Source organism: Sphaeramia orbicularis, chromosome 6 (assembly GCF_902148855.1).
Source record: "Sphaeramia orbicularis chromosome 6, fSphaOr1.1, whole genome shotgun sequence".
Classification (NCBI taxonomy): Eukaryota; Metazoa; Chordata; class Actinopteri; order Kurtiformes; family Apogonidae; genus Sphaeramia; species Sphaeramia orbicularis.
The window spans coordinates 31888210-31914377 of record NC_043962.1 but is presented as its reverse complement, the minus strand read 5'-3'; the positions used below and the strand labels follow the sequence as shown (position 1 = coordinate 31914377).

Genomic DNA, 26168 nt, shown 5'->3' with positions numbered 1-26168 from the left:
TAAGCTCATCAGCCATTTACAGCGTCTGCCTTCTTCTTCTCCACGTAAAATTAAAGAACATTTTAGTTGTAAACAGGCTGTGGCTTTTTCTGAGTAAATTGCTTCTTCCATTTATCTTCATTCCTCTTTTTTATCCATTCTTTCTCACCTTGATTTTTTAATTATCTTTTGTCTCCTTGAGTTGTCCTTCATTTCTATTTTTTTTCCTTCCTCTGCTTCTTTTTTTTTCTACATAAACATTTTTGGTTTTTTCCTTTCTGTCTTTTTCCGGTCTTTTAATTTTTTCCACTTGTCTTTTTTGTTTTAATTTTTTTCCTGTCTTCCTTTCTCTCGTTAATTCCCTCATTTATTTTTATCCTCATCCTTTCCTGCATTTGTATCTTTCTTTGACTCTTACCTTTTTGTTCCTTTTTTAAAAGTCATTTATTTGTTGTCAATATCACTCTCATCTTCACAAGTTTTTTATTATCTGTTTTTTTAACCGTTCTTCCTCTTTACTATTCTTCTTCATATCTTTTCTTTTTTTCCCTCTTTTTCCACATTTTCCTTTTTCTTTCCTCCTGTCTTTTCCTCTTTTCATCCATTTCTCAGTATTCCTTATTCTACACTCTCTTCTTTTTTATCCTTCTTCTTTGTAATTTACTGTCAGATTATCTCCAACCATAATTGGTGTGTCAGTCTGCTTTAAAGCTGTTTGCTGTTGTAAACCTGAACCTCAAAAGGCACATTTCAAAGCCTGATGAGTTGTCCTACAAGGCCACGAGTATGAGCCGCCACCACATCTTGTCTCTGCGTCTTCCTCTGTTCTACACAAAACACACATCTCAGTGTATCTGCAAAGCTGTTCAAGGCTGGTTGCACTTTCCTCTTAGAGGTTCTTTTGCTGTCAATAGTGGTGGCCACCTTAGCCAGCTGACTTGTGTCCACTGAAGAGCTGCAGAGCCCAGATGCTCTTTAGAATGAAGATATCTGCATTAGTCAACCAGCAGGTACTCCGACAACAACACCTCCGCGTTTCTTTTTTCCTCCTTTTTCTTCTGTGAAGGGTCGGACAAAGAAGTGCAGCATCTCCTCCATTATTTTGTCAAACTCAGAGATAAGAATTTGAAAGTTTACAGTTTGGCTTAAATCTGGTCCATTTACACCTTGTATTTTTAGTACATTGTGATCTGTATGTGGAAAATGTGTTTTGTATAAAGTTGTTTTCTTCTTTTTAACCCATAAAGACCCAATGCTGCTTTTGTGTGAGTTCGCAAATGAATTTTTCTCTATATTTAACCTTTCTTAAGAGATTTATCACCATTTATTTTGGTATTATCCTCTGTATTTTGTAGTTTGAAGTGAAAAATCACATATTTTGCAATATTTACTTTTCTGATCATGTAGATGTTCATAAAAGCTCATATTAAAGTTGATGGTTATTATATCAAAAACAGAGAAAACAGTAGAGAAAGTGACTTTTTCAGCAAAATCTGTCATTAACTGAATATAAACCAAGCATCTCCATCCACTGTCATTGATCCAACTCCATGGGTTTTACTGGTGAATCAATGTTGTAAAAGATGATGGTGTTTCCACGGTAACTACGGAGCTTCTGAACGTCCAGATGGGTCATATCTGATGACCATGAAAAGATGACAAACTATATTGTACGCCAGTTATTTACATGTATTGATAGGATTAGTGGATCAGAAATTATTGAACATTTTAGATCAGTAGATGGTTATGGTCAGCTGTGACTGTTTGAGTCTTCATGGGTTAAGGCTGGATCTTAATTTATCACCTTCTGCAACAGTTGATTCAGTATTTCAGACCTAATGAACGTACAGTCAGAGGTGTTTCATAATATAAGCTTGTCTACATTTAGTTTGAAACAAAATAATTGGAATTAATAGTTGGAATAATTGTGTTTTCAGACACATTTCTGTTTTTATTACGATTATACACTTTGACCAGGCTCAGTGATCACATACTGAGTCCCAGTTATGCTTTATCAATGAAGAATAAATCACAGTGTCACAATCATTTGGGGGCAGCCATGGCCTAGAAGGCTAGAGTCGGCCTGTTCGATTCCCCAGACTGGCAGAAAATTGTTGAGCAAGGCACTTAACCCCTAATTTGCTCCTTGGGTGCTTCATATGGCAAGCCCACTGCTCCTAGTCTGCAGTGTGTGCTGTGTTCCTGTGTGTTCCAGGTCAGTTTGAGTGTGTGGTATGTGTGTGATCTATATAGTGACAAAATAAAGAATCTTAACCCTTTCATGCATGAATTATGAGAACCTTAAGATATTTTTCCTCAGTGTTTTTATTCCTCTTTAGGCATTAAAAAAACAATGCAGTTGAAAAAAAAAAAGTATGAACTCATTTGTCATGGAGTTGCAAAAATGTCCACTCAGCTTGACGCCATGCATTTAATTTTTGAAGCAAAGAAACATGTATTTACTGATATACTGTGTGAAAACTATGTTATAAAAACATGTTTAATGCTGCTAATCCAATGTTTTGTCACATTTTAACATACTCTAATACTAGTTATTACTCACTTCATGGAGATAATATGCAAAAAAAAAACACCTTTTTGTAAAAAAAAAAAAAAAAAAAAAAAAAAAAAGTTAATTACAGTCTAATAACAATATCAAGCAATTTTTTACACTTAAACATATCACTGCAGATTAGGTGTATAAAGAAGAGCAAATGTACAATAACGGTATGAATTGCAGTGTATAGGATGATGCATAAGTGTCCACTGTGTTGTCAGACATGGAACGAAAACAACAAAACCGATGAATATACAAGAGAACAGCTGTAGAATACCTGTCCAGTGTAGTGACCATTATGTATGACAGGGTTAATCATTTCAGAGTTAACAAGTGGTGCCAGGCACAACAAACCCCGCCCCTCGCACATATTGGAGCTTATTTTGGCATCTGTCCAGCTGATATCATCATGATGTCAGCATATCAATTTCCTCTATATGTATGCCAAGTTTGAAGTAAATTGAAACAAAATTGATGTTTTTATAGACATTTGAAATTTTGCACCTTTATAAGTTAATGGAGGAAAAGAGATTTTAAAAATTCATTAAAAAAATTTTGAACTTAGACCTACTTTTCCCAAAATTTAATCAAATCTATTCTGGGTCACTGGCGATCTACAAACCAAATTTGGTATGAATTCAACCAATAGTTTTGCTGCTGAAGTGTTAACAATGAAAGAAACAAACAAACTGACCCAAAAACAATACCCCTTGCCTCCCCTTCTGAGGGCAGGGTAAAAATAGTTAATTCTAACTTTATGGGCAACAGTATATATTAAAGTGTTAAGTTTAATTGTTTAATATTGTAATGTTGCACAATAAATCTGTAACACACTTGATATAATTTATCATATATGTTATTTAATTTACCGTTTTTTCCTTTTGCTCTCAGATTATTTCAGTCTTATGAGCTGAAATGATTTGAATATATGTATAGTACTTGACTGGAACTTCCCAGCATCCATTGTGAAAAGTAAAACCTCCAGAAACCACACTTTTGTGTAGTTTGGAGAAAATTCTTTATAACTTTTAAAAACTTTCCAAACCAAATTGGAAAATGTGCTTTGCATTTTTGTCATTAAGTCTAAATGAAAACCTATCTCAGTAAAGTGTAAAAATGTAAAATAAATTAAATTCTAATGTGTTTGTCACTTTGATCTGTCATTTTAAGTTGAATTGAATTTTATTTATGAATAGTGAACGTTTTTGATAATCAGTGAAGTTAGGCTGGATACCTGTGTGTTATAATTTCATATGTGCTATTGTTGCTGGGTTACTTAAAAAAACTAAATCTAGTTTTAGGCTTTTTTTTTTTTTTTTTTTTTTTTTTTTACAACAGAGAAGGTGTCTAAGTGTCAGATCTGTGACTGATTTAATAAGATAGAACTTGCTTGAAAACGTGTCCTGAAGGTATCAGAGATGGGCTCAGTCACGGGACTATGAACATCTGGGATGAAAAAAAAACTACTCTAAAATAGACTTATTTTGTCATTTGTAGCTGATTCAGTTTGGGAGTCCTAAAACCAACTTTATTGTTTCTAAATGAAGAAAAAAAAAAGACCCAATTGATTTTCATTGTTTTAAAAGACTATATCTGTCCTTGTCCACATTTACATTTTTGTCTCATACTTTACTTGCCCAAGAGTGTTTTGATTTATATCTCAACCTTAATGATTATAGGTTTTAAACATTATTTATACTTATTCACTCCAACCATGATATTAGGATAATATTAAATCATTTGTGCTTGATAGATCATTTTGATTACCAACCTCGAGGACTTGAGAATTTACCCTACATAACCAGACTTCCCTTCATATTGATATCCGCCAATCCTAGACCGATTAATATTTTTTCACCAAAATTGCATAATGTTAATTTTGGCAAATTCAAGTAAAAACTGCAACTTTTGATATGCTGAAAAATGTGCCAATTTTTGATGTAGTTTTTTTTTTTACCCTACGTAACCAAGATGTTTTTCACAGATTTCAGTGAAAATGGCTGAAATTGACAAATGTCTTTGCATGGCCTCAAAGTACAAGAAATACCCTTTCCATCCATGTATTACACTTATATGCCAGGCAAATGTAGGCCGACTCATTATCATCTGAACAATTTTTTTACCCTACGTAACCGTTTGAACATGCCCAGATGTGTTCCTTGGAGCAGAACTAGTTTTACCACAACAAGAACGCTGGCTCTGCTGAGACCGCTGTGGATATTTTCTGTATTTTGTACTGACTCAACAACAGTAGTGTTGAGAAAATGATAACAAGGTCAGAATTTATTTATTTTTTAATGAGGACATACTGAATTTAAAAAGACCCCAGTGTTCCACAGTAATGAATAGAAACCAACCCAAACTACAGCTGGCACAAAAACTAAATAAACACCTCTCTAAAAGGTGAAAAGCTATACACAATGGAACCTCATTAGTTTTTTTTTTTTTTTTTTTTTAGCCCTATTGTGGCTCAGCAAAGAGCCTTGAACAATTTTTTTGCCCAGAATCAGTCCTTTGGTGGCACCCTGAACCAGCCCTGGAACCCCTTTAGTGGAAAAGGGGCTTATCTCTACAGGCCTCTCAAAGCTACAAAAAAAAAAAAAAAAAGTTAAAAAAAAGTAAAAAAAAAAGTGTTTCATTCTTATGCTCTATGACATCATGGAAGCAAGTACTGTGTTTTTAACTTGTAGTGAAATATTGTAATTTTCTAATAATATTTTTACTTTTTAAGAGCTACACTTTTTTGTTTTGTTTGAACATTGATCTTGTTCATGATGTGCATTAAAACACAATTTGTTGATTCAGGGCTTGATATAACAGTAATGAGTTTAAAAGTGTTATTTTGGACTACTGATTTATTTACATGTACGTATGAATTGCACATGCCTCGCATTCCATGCCATCCTATGTACATTTTTCTGTATCCACCTGTGCTCTCTGACGTTCATTTGGTCATATTATATTAAACTTGGTCATTTCTGTTTCCAGTTCTGAGCCACAGTGTGATTTAAGCCATTTGTCGTCTTCTTTCTCTATGGGCAGGTGTCTTCCTTTGTTATAAATCCTTTTTTGCCTCCTACACCAATGTTTCACTGACCAAAGAAAAACAAAAAAAACACTGTTAATACAACGTGTAAATGATAATAAAAATGCATGCATAATTTTCAGTTACTTCTGTGTATTACATGTGTTTTAATCCAAATGTGTAACTGAACTCTTAAATCTTGTGCTGTTGCCCTCTCAGGCTTTTTCCTGGTGGCCGGAGGTGATGGCTGAACACGCCGAAACATTTCTGTCCTTGTACAGATCCAACATGGACGCCGCCCTGCAGGTCCAGCCGGTCGACTCGTGGAACAGTTTCCCACTTTTCCAGCTCCTCAACAATTTCCTGCGGACTGACCGTGAGTCATCGGTTTAGTCTGTAGAGGAACATATTTTGTGTCTCACTTTCTTAAGACATTTTTTACTCTGTTTGTTCTAATTCAACTTTTACATGAAATTTAGATTTTGGATGTTTCCTTGGTTCCATCCAAATCAGTGGAAAGTTCTTTGAACTTTTCTTTAACAATCCAAAGTGAAGTAAATTATATCCCTACAGGCCACAGATGCAAGAAAGTCCTATTTTCAGAAACCACATAATAAACCTATGAAAAGAAGAGTTAGGAGTGTTTTAAAAGTACATTGAAATACCAGATTTTTCTTGTTTTGTGACAGTTGCATACTATAAAAATAACACTATGTCTAAATTAGAGTTTGATGCCAGGTTCAGATATATTAAATATTCTGACTAAATATCCTTTATTCTAGAACAGGGGTGTCAACTCATTTTAGTTATTCAATATGATCTTCCCAATATGATTTGAAGTGGGCCAGTCCAGTAGAATAATAACATGATAATATATATAAATAATGTCAACTCTAAACTTTTCTCTCTCTTTACAGTGAAAAAAGTAAGATTACATAATGAAAATGTTTACATATACAAACTATTCTTTAAAAAATGTGAATAACATGAACAGCCATGCAAAAACTGAAATCTGTTAAGAAAAATAAGTGCAGTTTTAACATTATTATTCCTCAGCTTCTCATTAACACATGTGCATTACAACTTACAGATCACAGTCGATCTACAAATATATAAAACTTTTAGTAACAAGCATATTATTGCTAAAATGGCACTTCTCTTAAAACATTGTAGGTTATTCATATTTGTTCAAGTTCACATTTTTTGTGAAAGGATAGTGTGTAAATGTAAACATTTTCATGGAATTTAGCTTTTTTACACTAAAACAAAGAGAATCATTTGGAGATGTCAGTATTTCTAGGTTATTATGATAGTATTACTATATTTTGATACTACTACTTTGACCCACTTGAGATCAAATTGGGCTGAATGTGGAACTTGAACTAAAATAATTGTTAATATCTTTATGTCATTTTTACATTTCGCACATTCCACACATGGCCTGGACTGGACTTTTTGGCAGGCCAGTTTTGGCCCCTGGGCCATATGTTTGACACCTATGTTCTAGAACACTATTTCCTGTTGTAGATGTATTGGTACAGCCAACATGCAACTTTACAGTAAGAGCCTGCAGAACATATTCAGTTTTCATTCTCTTCTCAGTCTTTGCAGGAAGAGATTCACTGTCCTACTCAAAATGTGCTCGCTCTTACACACACTTCTGTATGTTTTCATTTTCTTTGATCATGTGCAGTCCTTAATGATGAATTTGGGTGCAGGTTTGCTTTTTGGATGGAATTTCTGGTGTATGTGTTCGTATATATGATAAGTCTCACAGTACTTTTTTGTCACCCATGCAGTGTGACAAAAAAAGTATTTTGCAGTCATTTTAAGTTATGGTTTTTTTGTGTTTTTTTTGGAAAACGCAAAAGAAAAAAGATGCATATATTAATTTTGCATCCGGTGAAATGACTTCAAGCTCTGCGGGTTACTGACAGCTGGCAACAAGATAGCGAAAGGGATGCATCCTGCTTAGATTCCTCTTTATACAGAAAATACATAACTACATAAAAGGAAATAAGACTGTTTTACCTTAACTTTCGATGCATTTATACAAGACTATCTCTTGGTGCAACAAAGTTAAATAAAATTTTGCAGTGTGTTGGCTTCTGCTGAAGTTGAATGTGAGTTCTGAGTCGACCGTTCATTGTTTAATCTCCCGCTGCCCGCAATCACGGTATCACTCTGCCAGTTTCTGTGGGCTCCGAACCAGTCTGTTTGTGTGTGGGAGCTGATTTAATACATACTACAGACTGTGTTCAAATTAAATTGTCACATTTCTCTGCTGTCCTTACACTTGCACAGATATTCATTTTTTAGTTGAATCACTATGAAAGATGCAAACAAGAAAAGTAAAACATGCTCATGAGGGAAGATTAAAAATGCTCTATAATTAAAAACCTGTCTGAATACTGGCCACCTCACTGCCAATGCTCAGCCATGACTCCTCACTGATAGTTTTCATTTCTTTTAATACCTGTCTCTCCACTTACACCTTGACCTCTCATTTTTGTGCCCATTCCCCTCTAAACCTGAAGCTTTTTTGGTGAAAATACCTTGGTACAGCACATGCTTTTACCACTAAGCGCGCCAATTAACACAGGAGAAAACAAGACTCATTAAAGAAAGGAGGTTAACGGCACTTTTCACGCTCCAGCAGACAGGTAATTAACACGAGGTAGTGGAGAAAACTGCCAAGTCCTCCTGAAACACACGATCCGGTGGGTGTCAGCTGACCTGTCCACCTGTCGGCAGGTAGCTGCAAAACACAACAACAACAGCCTGTCTCACCTCATGTCTTCAGTCACCTCAGTGGATATTAAAAGTAAAGTATTGAGGCAAAATCTTGTTTGCTTTGCAGAATCTAATATCTTTTCAGCTAATTAAGATACCTGCTATGATTCACGGATAATATGGGCTAAATGCAAAACAGATAAGACAAAAAATCCTTCCATGAATAACAATGAATTTAAAAATCATGTCTTTTACTTTCCAACAGCAGCAGTAGGTCCTGAAGAAACTAGAAGTGCACCTGTTTAATGTCATGTTCATATTGTCATCTTCTTAAAATGATTGCTTAAGTCATTTTGTCAGATTTTTCAGGGAACACAAAAAAACTGAAATTGAGTATTTGATGATTTAGGCAACAAAAAAATTGTAATTTTGTTAAATTAAAAATGACATAGGCAGTTATTTTAGGAAGATGATATATTATGTTACACATGATTAAACGGCCATGAAAGTTAAACTAAAGTTCATCAACTGTCAGATGCTACGGAAGCCTAGAACAACTTCATAGAATGAATCTCAAGATCATAAGTTAATTTGTCACGTGTCTTGAAATAACAGTGCTTGTTTTCTCATGAGAACATGTTCATTTATCTCTATATGTTGAAAAAAACACAGCTTTATTATCTCAAGATAACAAAATAATTTGCTCACCCACACAATATTACCAGTTCATGTCAGAAAAGATATGTAATGTGTCAAAACTTTAATAAAGACGTGTTAAAAAAAAAAAAACTCATTATTGTTATATCATGTCCTGAATCTACACATTGTGTTTTAATAATAATTGTGTATCATCTCAACAAAAGAAAAAGTTATATTTATTTTGGTGTTTAGTGTAATGTAACCTCAGTTTGCTGTGTTACACAGTATGCAACGGTAATGAGACAAACCCAAAACTATGCACTGTGCTTATTGCAGTGACATTTTCCTCCTTTGACTTTTGATGTTGATTAGAGGTCGGAGCGCCATACCAGCCTCTTATAGCAATTGTTCTTCAGTCAAGGTCAACACATTTTATCTTGTTATCTAAAAAATCAGCCTTTTGTTTTCTCCACACAATGATACATTGATCCATAATGAGAAAACAAGCCTCTTGATCTTGAGATAACACAATAATTAACTCATGATGTTGAACTGGCATTAAAGAAAATAATTGCAAGCGCGTCCGTTCTCGGCCTCCGTAGAAAGCAGCATCTCTCGGTTACGATTTCATTTCACCAGAGGAGAGAAAAATTTGGGCTCATTGTTTCCTCTCTCTGCTCCCAGACTTTGTCTCGGAGCCAGCTGAGATTTGGCGAGATGCGAGGCATTATTTAGCATGTCTGATGCCAAAGTATCTCCAGTACAGTAACAGACAGGCAGGCAGACAGACAGCCAGCCCAAGGGCATTTTCAGAGGAAAGAAAACAGTGTTTCGTTATGTGAAGATGCCATAAATCTCTTTTATTGTGGCTCATATCTTTTATATTTCTTCTAATTACCCTCCTCTGTTAATGCCATAATTATTCCAAGTGTCACAACATTAGCTGACTCGAATTGGAGCATAATGAGGCAATATATGGAGCTGAAACACAGAAAATCATAGTTTTGACTGTTTGCACAAATGAGGTCTTCCCTCTTTTATAATTATGTCTAAAGTGCGAGGAAAGAGAGTTCAACTGCAATCAGAGATGAGAAAAGTAAAAAAACAGTCTGGAGAGTATTAAAACGGATGCCCGAGATTCTTTTTTTGACATAGAATTAAAAAATATGAACAATCCTCCACACACACACTGTTCATGACATTTTTTGACATTTAAATGGTTGAGAAGATCCGCCAAACTCTCAGCAGTGACCACCAGGGCGCCGGTTTCAGCTGATGTGACTCGACTTTGTACCAACGGTTCCTCCTCAACAAGTGCATTACCTCTCAGTAGTTCTATACGTTGGTAAATGCTCACTTGATTGTCAGTGTGTGAAGGCGAGCAGCTGTGAGAGAGGCAGTTTCACTCTCTGGAGGGCAAAAAGGCTAGTGTTAATCATGATGGAGCAGAGCGAGAGGAATTAAAACTAATGAAGTCCTCAGAGACCAGCCTGCCCCAGTGTCACCCAGCACTGTCTTTGTCTCTGTTGGCTGTGGGATGTAAGATTTATCTGTTTCTGTCAAATCAACATGAGGGTTGGAGTAGGTGTCAGGTGTCGCTGCCACCAACACCTGTGCAGTCAAGTATGATCCTCATGCCACTTTCACATCGTACTAGTGAAGGTATCGATGGAAAAGCTTAACCTTCACCTATGGGTGCAGGACAGAGGGGTGGTGCCCATACCCCTACTGCCAAGTACACTACTGCATATTTAATGTGTTTAACCTCATCTTGTTGCAGTTTTCACCTTTCCCAGGCCACAATTGTACACCAGTAAAGTCATCATTTTCATTGTTAGAAGTGTGTGACTTGTTACTCCTGGCTCTTCCTCTCTTCTCTGTAGTTGTAAGCTTGTTGTATTTGGGCTGATTTAACATCATGAAGTTGGCAAGATGTGCTTTGCATTAGGCAGTAGTATGATTACAGATTTAATGCAACAGACGACAGTGGATAGTAATAGTAATATAACATAATTGCCAAGAAACAGTGTGATACTCTTCTTTTGTGGCTCTTTGTTGAGAAGTATCTAGATTTGTTTGTTAATCCATTTTGGCACCAATATACACTGAAGCTGTGTTCTCACAAAGCACAAAGTACTTTATTTCTCACCTCAGGCAAGCAATTGAAGTGCAATTGTAGGTAGCTCAGTAAATACAATATACACAGCCTTGACCAAAACAAATAAATCCCACACTTTGTGTCACAGCATTTATTTCCATCCTTTTTTGGACACGTAACACTGCTGAACCTAGACCTGATCAACTGAACCAACCCCAGATCGTAACACTGCCCCCACAGGTTTGTACCTTAGGCACTAGGCATGATGGGTAATCACTTCATCTACCTCTGATCTCACCCTGATGCATCCATCATTCTAGAACAGGTTCAATCTGGACTCATCAGACAGACCACATGACCTTTTTCCATTGAAACACAGTCCAATCTTTATCCTGTCTATCAAACTGACAGTAGTTTAATAAATGAGAACTTACTCAGTTCATCAGTTTGAGTTAAAGGACTTGGAAGCCCCTTTGTTGAGTTAAATCCAGGTAGTGATTGTTTTTATCCAAGTTGTTTATCTTCATCAGTGTTAATGCCTGCATTATGTTCTGTGACAGCAGGAAAATTAAAACACATGTAGGATTTCATGTTGAACATCTAATTTGCCTTGCAACACTTTTAACCCTTTATAGGGCACTCCAAGAAATACTCTGAAATTCTAAATTTCAACGTTAGTATGTTATTTGAGGACCTAACATGACTTTATTACTTTTGTGAAATTTTTCAATATTTGTTATTGTCATGTAGAAAATCAGGGTCATTGAAGTTACCATATTTGGTTCTTTCCCCATCAGTGGCAGAAAAAAAAAATACAAGAAATATATGTGAAAAATACAAGAAAAACAGAACATGAAAAGGAACATGTATGTTAAAACATTAGGACATCACTTTAAGAACATTAGACCAACATTAGTGCTGATCCAGACACCTGTCCACATCCACATTCTCCCTTTGAACGTCATTCCTTACATTAGTACCATTACTTCATGGTACCTAACAAAGCAGGTACACTCACTGTTCATGCAGAGGTGGACCTTACAGACCCTGTAGACCACATTGGACCTGAGATTGTTGACTCACTGTCCTCACTGTAACTGCTGCTGTCACTGTCTTGTAATGCATGTGGAAATGACCAAAAATAGTCACTTGCCCGAAAAAGGGTTAACTTGCATCTGTTTTCATGTCCTTTGTCTTCAACATGACTGCAGTGTTTCAGAAACTCACTTTTAAGTGTTTAAACAGAATAGAATATTGCTCAACAGTTAATAAAACCAGTCTCCATAGAGGAAAAAGAAATGCTCTTGAGGACATATTGATTTTTTTGGGCCTTTTTTCCTCTGGCACTGTCCACACAGCTCATCTGATCAACGGGACCTTCCACAAACACTTGCAGGAACTGTTTGTCCCCCTGGTGGTGCGCTACATCGACCTGATGGAGTCGTCCATCGCCCAGTCCATCCACCGGGGCTTTGAGCAGGAGACATGGCAGTCTGTCAAGTAAGACCAAAATAAGAGAACAGCAACAGTTCTACATACCTCATGCACATCACAACTCCTACTAATTACTAATAATATGTTCTGGATGGTCATGAAATTACCTCATGAGATTACCTGTTTGGATGCTTAGTTTGTGGTTTATTTACAGTAGCTTTTGGTGCATTTTTGTTCCCATTGGACAGAAACATGCAAATTGTGTCTAAGGTTTCTAGTTTCCATGCTATGCTAAGCTGACTGCCCACTGTCCATAGTTTCTTTTTTGCTATGTGTGACATGGAGAGTGGGAAATTGTTAAAATATATACATACAGTATTTATCTGCCCACTAACTGTGTAAAATTGCTAACTATCAGTGACTTTGGTAGAACTTGGTTTTAGATTTCATGTTTTTTTCGAGTCATCCCACCTTTCATTGTGGTCCTTTAAACTGTGATTTTTCTTAAAATAGAGATAGTTTTCACTCAATAAGTGTTTATGTGTTCAAAGAAAAGTTTTTCACCATCGTGTGTCTGAAAATGTCTTGTGTGATTGAATTCTTTACTGTGTGTACTCGGTCAGTTTCAGTGTCACCTCCGCTGTAGAAAACTGTCTCTTATTGTCGTCTTTACCTTCTGGGTTTTTTTTTTTTCTGTTTGACAGTTTGTTGAAGTGAGCTCCTCTCTGCTGCATGAATCTATCAGAAACAATTAAACACAAACCTAACAGGGCAGCAGCGGAACAAAAGGAGGCAGAGCTGAATGTACAACACACAGCAAGGACACACACAGCCAGGAACAATGCGCCAAGAGCTGCACTCTTTAACAAAAAAATGAAAGAAACGAAAGAAAATAGAATGAATAGATGTGAGCAGTGACTTTCTGTCTTTTATTGGTGTTTTCTATTCATCATTTACTGCAGGCAGAACAAGTGGATGGTATTATATGTTACTAGTCTTCTGTGTGTGTGTGTGTGTGTGTGTGTGTGTGTGTGCTATGCTAAAGGATGCCCATGGTCACTGTCACTATTTCTTCTCTTTCTCTATGTCTTTTTTTACCCTTTTCCTTTTTCTGCGGACGCTCCAATCCGGCAGGTCATTAACTAACAATCTAGCAAGTGTTCCTCTTCCTAAAGTTCCCAGCCTTCCCCTCACACTGCCGCAGATGCCCAGCTTTTCTCCGCCCGCCTGGATGGGACCGCTTAGTGAAAACACCACGTATGTATGGAGTCTGTGCCAGTGAGGGGAGGGGGGTTTGGAAGCATCACTGTGGTCCGGATTAGGGGTTTTCACTCTGAAAGGACCCCCAGACCAGAGTCTTGCACCGATTTGGGTACTGGGTTAAAAAAAAAAAATTATTGGGTACGGGCATGGGTAAAATTAAACGAAATGCAGGCGGGTAGCGTGCAAGGAAGTGTAAAAAATAGAAGATGATTTGTGGATGAAAATAATTTGCAGGACATTTAATGATGTGCCCATCTAATTTCACTGTGGTTGATCCACAGCCGGTTTGTTTTATTGTGAAGTGAGCTTCTCCTCTGTTTACACACACAGACGTCACTGAGCAGCACATATTAGAGATTTATTGATGGCATGTGTTTTAGCCAAAAATGAAGCCCTTCAAAGTGAGTTACAGTGTAGACAATGTGTTTGATCACAGGTTGGGTCGGGGGTCTAATGTACTCGGGTACAGGTAGGTGCGGATTAGACATAAAAAAAAATGCGGGTGGAGGGTGGGGTTGCAGTACTTTGTAGATGTGGGTTTGGAAAAGTAGACCCGTGCAGGACTTTGGCCAAGACCATTACCTGAACCACGCCCGTTTAGTTGAACAGGGTCGCTCATGGAGTCTGAGTGGCTCCAATGAAGGGTTAAAGAATTGGTTCATACAGTAAGAATATACAAGTTTTATGCAACACATACATTTACACTTACATTTATATCTAATCAAATTCTCAATGACATGATAATTAAACAAAGTCTGCTGCTGTGACATTTGTTTTTGTCAGAAAGGTTGTAATATTAAGCAATGTCAGCAGGTGAGGGGCAAAAAAGCAAAAAAAAATTACTTTGATAAACCTCAAAAAATATACTATTCTTTTGAGGAGAGGGAAATAGGATAAATGATTTTCTGCAAATATGAGTCCGTTTGTCAATCACTAAGAAGTCTAATTCTACAGTAACTTTTCACTGAGACACAAACCTTCTTGTAAATGTTTACACAAAAGAAGCTGGTCTGCAATCAGCTGAGTGAATACATTTTGCTAATAACTGAGCACTTTCATCTTGTCTAATTAGTTCTCTAAGGATAAAGGTTTGTGTAGCCTGCCTTTGTGTCTTATTACTTGAGATCCATTTTGTACTTTATGTGAGTATCTCCATTTTACGCCCTTATTCCACTACATTTCAGGGGAAAATATAATACAGTTTAAAAGTCCTCTTAACAGTTCTTTCTAATATTATCAGATGACATTATTGCTGTTATTGTACAAATAATTTTTCTCATGAAAGGCTTTAACTTGAAAACATCACCAAATAATTTCAGTAATACTTCAATTCCTCCAGAAGTAGAGCTACACTTTGATAGACATTCCACCTTTGTCAAGTTTTTAATCTATTTTTGAGTGAAACAACGTCTAGATGCAAAGCGTAGACAAAGCCAGGCAGGAGATCAGAATCTAAAACACTGCATGCAGACATTCAGTCATATTTAACATCATTACAGCCTCAATAACACAGACAACATCAAAATACAGATATGATAGAACGGTAATAATGAGGATTTTAATAATTAAACTAACACACAAGTACCCAAATACCTGATCCATGTCATTCCTTCAAAACCTACAAAACCAAAATCGTAAGAAAAAGTAATAATAATAAAGAGATAAAACTATTTCAGGACCTTGACATAATGCTGCTGCTGAAACATTCCTGGTGTGGCATGTAGAGGATGGAGCTTTATTAGTTTTGATTGAGTGTACATAGAAATGGAGTTGTCTTTCTTCTACTACAGAATCTGCCACTTATGGTTTTACTTCACATCTGTTTAAATGTTCAGTAAAACCGTATGATATGTCAAACCTCCCACAGTATTTGTACTATATAAACTGTTTAAATCATCCAGAGATCCATCAACGTTTAACACAGGCCCACTTGTTTTAATCACCTGGGTCCGTTTAGGTCAGGTCCGTGGTCTTTGGGGTTTGGGGTTTTTTGAAGTTCCTGTATGAGTGAAGACTTCCAGCCTGGACCATCCTCATGTTGTCCTGAATGCTGCACACTGACATCCATCACATCGGATCCCCCCAGCTGCTCCATCTCTGTCCCCTTGTGTGCATGTTTGTCATACTGTTCATGCCTTAAAAGAAAATTCCTCTCACAGTTTAGATTTTTACTCCTTGCATGGCACGTTGCATAACTTAGAATGTTTGATTCTAAAGTTTGGAATCCATAAAACATGGTATTGTTCAGTCATAATCTCTGGAAACAAAGTTAAGCTCTTTTATTCTCGTCTGAATGGACCAGGCCAGGCATGAGAGGGAGGTTTTGTGGTTTTCAGATTGTTTCGGTGACACTGTGGCTCTTTTGTCAGCGGGGCGCTGTCTTCATGCAATCATTCCCTGTGGGACTTAATAGTGAAGATTTTGTGATGCATCACGAGTCCCGGCTCTGTACAGTGTGCACCTCTCTGTATGACAAATATGTTATAATAACACATCACCTCGGTCTTCTGTTGCAGCTTTCAAGGAATAAATCTGCCAGACATCTTGTAAGTTAAAGGATAATTTCTGTTTCCACCTGTGAAAACATTTATTTTTCAAACCAGGTCTTGTTTATCTTCATCTTAACTCCCTTCATACCTGCAAGAATAAAAGAGAAAATCAACATGATTGTCCTGAAGTTTTCACAGTTTTATGTTTTTATTTTGTATTTTCAGGCTACATGTTAGTATAGCATTAATTTTAAGGTTTTAATTCTATGCAAATTAAGCCAAGCTAATTTATTTAGCTTTGTAAGACTTTGATCATAAACAGAAATTACACATTTAATACAGTTTCACATTTATGGAAATTGGATGTTTAAAAAGAGATTAAGTTTTTTCAGTTTGCAAGTAAAATCTCTACAGCTGCATTCATTTATATTTCTGGTTAACTGAGATAATTTCTAAAATGCTAAGCATGGGCAGATTTCAGCTTCTCAAAGCTTTCACTCTTCATCATGCTACATAAAGTCAGTACTTTAGAGTTACTTTTAATGAGACTTTCCAGCATAATAACTGAATGTCTTAAATCTTTAAATAGTTGGTCGAACAAAACAATATATATGATGATTTCAGTTGCATTGTGAGATGCCGTAGTTGAGATAATACATCTGTTGTACCAGCGATAAGTAAAAGCTGCAGAAAGGTGACAAATGCCTCCAGAACAGCTTCGATAGTCCTGGAACTCAGCTGGAACTCACCATTCAAAGGAAATATAGTTGCGGAAAAAATTATTAGACCATCAAAAGTCATCAAAAACAATGGTTATGCAATCAAGTATTAACTCTTGTGTGTATCATGTGACTAAAACAGGCAGAAAAGAAAACATGGAAAGCCTAAAAAGCTCTGTTTTTGGCAGAACAATGCCATAGCTATTGATGGAAGAACTGAAGTAATTTTGGTTATTATCAAGAAAACATGGAAAATGGTTAGCTATCAGCTGTCATTAAAAAGCATTAAAAGCATTAAATAGATTTTGTGAAAATTAAGGCCTTAAATGGCATTAAAAAGCATTAAATCCAATGTCCAGAGGCATTAAAAAATTAAATACACGTGATGGGAAAAAAAAAAGCATTGATATTCACAATTTATTTTGATTATATAAACATTTAATCATTTTAATCGGAAGTATAGTGTGATGATTGACAGGCGGAACCTTTTAATTGGCTATTGTATATGGCCGATACACAAAGTCACAACACCGGATACTTAGAGTGCAATGTTATGTGAGCGTGCTCATGCAGTGGCGAAAGAGCGGAGGGAATATTAGCAAATGTCAGAAAAATAGGAAAATGCAAGTTTCAGCAGAAGTGATTAGAGGAGGACCTATTCAGAACCTGGTTAAAGCCTGTTGATGATAAACTGTCATAAAACTACAAATAAAACTGTATCTGCAGTTGGACATGGGTCCAAAATTTGTTTTAAGTGGCATTAAAAAGGATTAAATTAGATTTGCTGATACCAGCAGAAACCCTGTATGAGCTGTTTTTGTTATCATTATATCTGTCAATACAATATTTGTCTTTTAGCTGTACCAGGCATTAAAATGAACAAGAAAACAAAAGGTGGTCTAATAATTTTTTCTGCAACTGTATATCCTCTGATTTGTTGATTTGAAAAGTGTGCTGTCTCACATGTCTGTCCAAAATGTCTCAGGCTTTTTCCTTTAATTTGTCACTTGCCTGTAATTTTCATCACTAGTCCCTGGACAGAGGCCACTAGTTATCAGACTGAAATATCAGCAGGGCTGAGGGGTAAGACATGTTCGAAGGGGAGCATGTGATTACAGTATATACATTTGTAATCATTTATACAGTAGGCAAATGGGTTCAGCAAAACTCCTTATTTTGATGCTGTTATTTTAATGCCCTTTATTAACACACTGCCCTAATGTTCTTAACCCATAACGACCCAAGCAGCCACTGGTAATCTAAAGAACCTACTGATCTGAAATGTTTAATAACTTCTGAACCACTAATCCTATCAATACTCACACAAATAATTGGTGTAAAATACAGTTTGTCATCTTTTCATGGTCACCAAATATGACCCATTTGGACGTTCAGAGGCTCTGTAGTTACCATGGAAACACTATCATCTTCTACAACATTGATTCGCCAGTAAAAACCCATGGAGTTGGATCAATGATCATGGATAGACACACTTGTTTTTCCATTCGTTTATTGATATCTTTGCTGAAAAAGTCACTTTTTCTTTAGTTTTTTCGGTTTTTGATATAACCCTCAACCTTAATCTCAGCTTTTATGAACATCTACATGATAAGTGATTTAAATATAGGAAAATATCCGATTTTCACTGAAAAACTGCAAAATATAGAGGATAATATTGTAATAAATAATGATCAATTGCTAAAAGTTAAATTTGGAGAAAAAAAATATACGGGAACTGCCACAAAAATAGCACTGGGTCTTTATTTGTTAATGCACAACAGGAGCAAGACCAGTGTTAAAACAAAACTACGTACATCTTAAAGCATATTAAAATCAAAATAAAAATGTTTCACTACCAGTACAACAACTGCTCCTACAATGTAGTGAAGTAGAAGAATAAACCACTTTTGAAATCACTTCTTTCATTGCTGTGAGGAGCTTGTGGACATAAGGGCAGTTTGTTTTTACAAGTACAGTTTGAACTCAAATGTTAGGGGCGACCCTGTAAATCTACCCCTGGATAGCACGTTCTTTATTGTTTGTGGCTTCTTTTTCTTGCTGCTGATCAATAAAGTGTCTTGAAGATAAAACAAAAATAAGATTTCAGGTTCTGTCGATCACAGTGGGAGGATGAGAAAGTCTACGGCATTGGTGTCAAACAAATGGCTTGTGGGCCAAAACCAGTCCGCCAAGGGGTCTAATCGGGTTCATGGGATGAATTTGTGAAATGCAAAAATTTCCCTCAAGATATTAACAATCAATGGTGTCAAAGTTATTTTTGTTCAGGTTCCACAGAACAAGTTGATCTCAAGTGGGTCAGACCAGCAAAATCCTAACTGTAAATCATAACTACCTATAAAAGATATAACCTTTAATGACAACCTCAATTTTTTTGTGTAAAAAAAGTACATGAAATTACATGAAAATGTTTACATTTAAACAAAAAATGTGAATAACCTGAACAAATATGAACAATCTGGATGGTCTTAAGAGAAATAAGTGTAATTTTCCAATATTCTTCCTGTTACTAAATGTTTTGGCCTTTTTAGATCCACTATGATCTCTAAATTGTAATGTACATGTGTAAATGATAAACTGAGGCATAATAGTGGTCAAATTGCACTTGTTTTTCTTATGGCATTTCAGCTTGTTCATGTTATTCAGATTTTTAAGGTAATTTTGTAGATGTAAACATTTTCATTATGTAATTTTACTTTTTTAATTATTATTTTACTGGTTTGGCCCACTTCACATCATATTGGCTGTATGTGGCCCTTGTATTAAAATGAGTTTATGACAGCCCTGGTCTCCAGCTTCAAGAGTCAAGGCTTGTTTGTGGGACTCTGTGACGCTCACCCACATTTAATATTGCAGTTTTTTATATATTCAGATATCTAGAAAGTTTTTTTGTTTTCTTACAGAGGACATGGTTTTCTATAGTTTTAAGCATAATAATATTTTTTCCTGTTGCTCCTCCTTTCAGTGATGCCAGTTAAAGGGGTCATATTTTGCTAAACCCACTTTTATTAGTCTTTGGTACATTTATTTGTGTATTTGGACCCCAATAGTTCCAAAAGTTTGAATTTGAACCCTCCAGGTGCTGCAAAGTTATCTTTATATTCATTTTGGCAAAAATCCAGTGGATTTCTACAACTAGTTTTAATTCCTGCTTAATTTATTGTGTCTATAACTAGTTACGTTATGACATTTGCACATATAAGGTCAAGACTTATGGCGAACATTTCTCAGAGTACGACATAATTGTTTGTCAGCAGCAGCGGTTATAGTCCATACTGAAAATATGTCCAAAGTTTAAGCCGATTACTTAAAATGTTCAGTTGTTGGTTGAACAGGACAGAGCAGCACAGCCAGAAGTTGCTCATTTGCATTTAAAGGGCCAGCGCTCAAAATGACCTTTCTGGTGTCATTACTTAGAAATAGGGTTGAAGATGGACCTGTGGAGTTGAATTAATGAAGAATTCAGACCCAAGCATAGCATTTACAGTTTATGTAGACCACAGGGAAATGTTTTAAAATGCATAATTCTATTTTAAAAAAAAAAAAAAAAAGCAAAATATCACTCCTTTAATGGGCATAAACTTCCATGGCCATATGCTCATTTCTGACTAGATTTTGAAGAAACAACTTTGCTTTTTTTTTTTTCTGTTCTACTACTAATTTTTGAGTAGATATCTCCCATGTACTGACTTTGTGTTGAAATACATGCCATATTGGACATTTACTGTATTTTACAGAGTAAACCATTCGTCAGATGTACTGACAGTAAGAACAAACTGTGAGGTCAGTGTTTGATCCTGGGGTGAATCTTTGATCCAGCTCAGTGTTTCTGTGTCTGTCGTTCTTTTTAAAGCGACTGAATGTGCAGCAGAACTGGCAGCGTTTGTGGCCATGTTGGGGGGGTCAGTGGTGGCGTTGGTGGTGGTGGTGGTGGGGGGTTCTCAGGAGACTGAAGGGTGTGTTTCTTAAAAAGGCTCCTCATTCTGACTCCCCCAGTCTTTCCCACAACAGACCACACTGTTCTTCTACCTCACTTCACTTCAACGATCCAATAAAAAAAGAGAGAGAGAAAAAAAAAGCTGGCACTTCATTAGTGAGCACAGACGGGCGAGTGGGATCGTCCCGTTCCCCAGGGAGCGGGGCGGAGCGCGCTCAGAGAAGAGCACCACTAATTAGACATGAGGGGGATAGCCACCGAGCATTTAATTGCACCACAGACTCAGCCCAAAGCGTTTATTCCTGTGCGCCACTTGTTAAGGTAACAGTCTTTTAAAGGCGAAGTGAGAAAAGTGAGGGAGTGAGTGGCATTTGTTTTAACCCCCCTGTCACCCTCCTCCTCCACCCTCCACCCTCCTGTGGCTGTCATTCTAGCCAGGCGCTGTACACTTGGATGTCGGTGGCGGCGAGTGTTGCCATGTGTTGCTGTGTAACCTGTGCACAGGGGAGAAGGCGGGGAGATGTCCATCTGTCTCTGATTCAGAGTTTTACTGCCTGAAATCATCAAAACCTGTTGAGGAAAAATCCAAAAGACTTCATCCTTACTCTTATGGCACTGATTTCTTTATTTTTTATCGAATAATGTAATATTAAGTGAGTCAGTTTTTCAATTAACATTACTCACCTATTATAGGAGTTGATTCCCAGTCTTACTTCCTGCAACTGTACTGACGTCTTTGTTTCTTTTTGGTCAAATGTGTAGAGATTTAATGTTGTTGCCCCCTAGTTATGTTCATACATAGTGTAGCAGAGGCAGTCTGTCAGTCTTACAGTATACAGATAGCTGCTGCTGCTGCTTCCAACTTTGGTTTTTAACTCTGCCCTCAGATTAATCACTGCACACCCCTGTCACATTCATCATTGTATTTTGTGTAGCTGAGTTGGATAGTGTCTCTTGGTCTCAGATGTGTGAAAAAACATCTTTATATTTTCATCTCTAAGTCCCTTTTTGGACATTCATCACCCTATGAATGTTGACCAAGCTTTGTTGAAGTTCCAAGGTTTTATTCTTAACTTTGAAGGTTTTTTTGTTTTATTTTATCACTTTTTGTGCACCAAGTACATCAAATTACTTACAAGATCTCAGGATTCCTCCTAGGTATTTCAAGACAGTGATTTCAAACCACTTCACCTAAGGTGGAATTGTCTTCACTCACTATCTTTAGATGAATGTCTCTGTATCTTGACATCATTGCAAACAAGGGAATCTTCAATTATGTTTGATCAAGGTTTGAATGAAAGAATATGTCTGTATGTCAACTCCAGTTATGTTTTAAGAATGTAACATCAGCCGCATTATGTTCTTTTATAAAACCATCTGTGGAAGAAGGATCCAAAACCTTTTCACTATTGCTAAAAACCTTGACTTCACATTCTGGCACGTGTGTGTGCGTTAGGGTTTATATAACAAAAGTTCTTTGGTTATGGCTAAGAGAGGCTTGTTTAGTTTAATTATTTAATATGTTGTGAATTATTTTCATCAAAGCTTTGCACACTTTTTCCACATTAATTCTTTTCCCTAAACAAATGGTTTTGGCACATAAACCAAAGGGCTTTAAGTTATGTTGGCAGTTCTGTTAAAGAAAGCCAAACAAAATAAGTCTTGTGTGAACAATTAACATCAATGTTTAAAATAAAAAGTTTTGCTACTTTCTTAATTAACAGTAATTAATATGTTGAAATAAAATGTCATGTTTGTGGAATTAGATCTCTAATTTAGTTCTATATGAATGTTGTATCTGGGAAACAAGGTTGGATATAAATGGCTGTTTTTGGAGAGAGGATGTTTAAACCTCAGTCACATACAATTTTCCAACTAAGATGCACTCTTACTATTTGCAGCAGTTGGCAAATTGTCTTATATATAGAACAAGTGAAAGTGTCACTTCTGCAAATGCTGCGAATATTGTCTTTAATTTGATATAACTCAGCAGAAATCATCTCAGTTCTTCAGAAAATCAAAAGAGACCTAATATATGTTTTCCTTCCTCCCTGCAGTAACGGCTCAGCCACCTCTGAGGATTTGTTCTGGAAGCTGGACGCTCTGCAGATGTTCGTCCTGGACCTTCACTGGCCAGAGCCAGAGTTCGCCAGACATCTAGAGCAGAGGCTCAAACTGATGGCCAGCGACATGATGGAGGCCTGCGTGAAGAGGTCAGAGCGGGAGCTGAATCAGAAGTTCATATGTGACTTCTGACCATAAGGAAGTTTGGATTAAATTTGGTGGGACTTGGTTTAAGTATCTTTAAATTGTCTTTTAATATCTCAAATTTTAATAACCTCATATCCAACGTACAGGGTGTTTGCGCAAGTCTTGAAAGTCTTTAAAAGTGTGGAATTTTGAACGCTGCTTTCCAGACCTTGAAAGTCTGGAATTTTGTGTGAAAGTCTTATAAAGTATGGAGAAAAGTTTCTTTTATAGTCGAATTTTAGAGTATGCTCAATGGCACATAATCTTGTAAGATAGGAAATACATGAGGAAAGCATATAAAAATCTTGATATGATTTCGCTAACCGGTGGGTACTGGAATGATAACCAATCAAAGCTCATGTAGCCCACGTGTTCAACGAGGAGGTCGTCATTTGTCATGTGTTTGAACTCGGGAAGTAAATATTACACCCGTGGAAAGCAAACCACCACACACTCTGTTAGAAGACGTGATGTTCATCCATCTATACATTCATGCTTTTATACTTCTGGCTGTGCTCTAGTGAAACTTATTTGTGTGACATTTATGCACTTTTGTGATTTTCATATGTTTTGAAAATGTTTCTGTCAGTGAAACGTAATTTACTGCGAATTTTGCATTCATTAATAAAAATATTAAAAATTAACTTTTCTATGACACACAACAGGTACAGTCTCAACCAAAAATGTAGGCATGCAAGTATAAAAGTACAAAAAGTCAAGGTCTGGGGAAAAAAATAGTAGTTTTGAAAAAGTCTGGAATTTTTGTTAGGATAAAGAGCAAGCACCCTGAAAGTAACCCTCTCTTCTGTGGAAGTTGTGATAATTACCTTCTGGTTCTTCAAGTGAAACTGTTATGACCTCTAAAGTCATCTACCATAAACTTTCTCTAAAATGTCTCAGAGATGAACAGAGAAACTAATTAATTTTGAGTGTTGGTATTCACAACCATCCCACTGGAGCCTGGTAGGACTGTTACTAGCTTGTGTTTTTATGTGACAACGCCTTTGTTTCACTTCACAGAACAAAATCTGCTTTTGATGCCAAAATGCAGAAAGCTAGTAAGTCGACTGATTTCCGGGTGGCGTTGTCTGTCTGCACAATGTTCAATGTGTTGATGGACGCCAAAAAGCAGTGCTCCAAACTCTGCGTCCTGGACACTGGTCAGGAGGTAAGACAACAGTCACATGATTGTTCACAATGCCTGTCATTTTAAAGTTTAAACACAGCATGATAGAATGTAATTAATCCTACAATGAATCTCATGTACAGTCAGTTTCTCTCACCACATGAGTAGAATTCATTCTTATTTATGGAAATACATGGACGGCCTTGGCTGAATCTGAGGCTAACCCAGTAGATGTAGAGAGATGTTTGTGTTTTTCAGTCACCATTAGAGAGGCCCTGTGTAAAAGCAGCTCCTAAAACCTACATCCATCTTTTATTTTCAGCCTCGGGTCAAGTCATCTGTCAGATCAGCCACTAAAATGAAACTTTTTTCTTCCAAGCATCCACCAGATGCTGAGTTCAGGTGTATTTGTGTTCACTTGAAACTGCCAAGCGCTCGACACAAGCTGTTAAATGGATGACCATGAAGCCTGTGTGAGGCAGCAGCCTTGGCGCTGCTAAGAGCAAAACCCTTGGCTGCTGGCCGTCTTGACAGAGAGCTAAGCTCGCTGTTCTCTTAACCTTCAGCTTCCTCTCTTCAGCAGCTTCCACAACTCAAAAACTCAGTCCCACCAATTATTACTGCAGAGAATAAACTCACTACTACAACTGGAAAAAGAGGTGCTTTGTACACTCGGTTCACATCGACAGACGGACTGGTCCCAGGTTTACAGATGTATTAATAAGCAACACCTTTACCACAGCAAAATAGTGTTAGTTTCCGTAAATTACGGACATTACGGTTTAGTCCACACCAGCACAGTGTCAGTTTAGTGTACAGCAATAAAAATCCATATGGTTAAGTTTAGGAAACGATGATGCTTTGGCTTTGGACTTTTTGCGTTAATCCTGATTTGTTTCCCTAAACTGCCTAATACTGCTAAAATACTGCTGTTTTGGTCACACATTTGTTCTTATAGCTAGAAGTTAAAACCTCATAACATTATATTCACATATCTAGAAATGTTGATAGAGCATATTTTGGGTTCAGATACTGAGATTATCTGTGGTTTGCAGAAATATACATTAGTTGTGGACAGTAGTGATGTGTCTTTAAAAAAAAGTAAAATGAAATCCAAAACTTTACTCAAGGTCTTTATTCATTTGTGATGTTTAGTTATCGTCCAGTACAGATCAGTACAGGTCCACTTGGTGCAGAATCATATGTGAAGTTATAGACTAATTCATAAAAGTATTGCTGGTTGAACATTACTTGTACATTCTATGAACTGCAGTGTAGAATTTAAGTAATACTTTTTGGTACATTTATGTTGTTCTGATAGTATAAACACATTTAATATCCATTTAACTTTTTTCCTCTTACACTGACAGATACTATCAGTGGGTCAAAGGTTACAGCATTCAGTGGATCTACAGGTTTTTTTTAGAATTATGTTGGAGAATCACAGCTCTATGTGATAATAAATGAGATTTGGTTGAAAGAAAGACATTTGATGGTCACATCCTGGGCTTTTGAATGTTTTGCTGAAATTTTTTTTATCTTATATGAGCAACAATTAGCCAAAAAAATAATATGCAGATTAACCAGTGATAAAAAAAAAAAAAGAATCTGTCTGTCAAAGCTTTTCTATAAAAATGGAGACAGTTTCTTTAATTTGACTTTATGCGACCAGGCAGATCTACTCAGGTGATTAATGAAGAATACTAAAACAGAACACAGTGGGTCAAAACCTAAATAACTTAAAGATAGAAATTACTGTCACAAGTTATTAGATTAATTCTTTACAAATTCAGCCAGAGACCAAAGCTTTTAGTTGAATTTCCTCCTCAAACTCTAATTTGTTTCCCATTCAAACAGGTCAGACAGAGTACACAGTTATCCCTTGTGTTCTAATTTTACTG

General features: G+C 36.5%; 1 protein-coding gene across 1 annotated transcript in view; it reads left to right on the top strand.

Moving 5' to 3' along the window:
* cadps2 (Ca++-dependent secretion activator 2) overlaps positions 1 to 26168 on the top strand; it is a 308305-nt gene that overhangs the window by 236500 nt on the left and 45637 nt on the right. Inside the window, exons 19-24 of the mRNA XM_030137611.1 lie at positions 5781 to 5937; positions 12390 to 12531; positions 13600 to 13722; positions 16245 to 16274; positions 22949 to 23104; positions 24162 to 24309. Of these exons, the coding sequence (XP_029993471.1) occupies positions 5781 to 5937; positions 12390 to 12531; positions 13600 to 13722; positions 16245 to 16274; positions 22949 to 23104; positions 24162 to 24309 (756 nt within the window). The remainder of the gene's footprint in view (positions 1 to 5780; positions 5938 to 12389; positions 12532 to 13599; positions 13723 to 16244; positions 16275 to 22948; positions 23105 to 24161; positions 24310 to 26168) is intronic.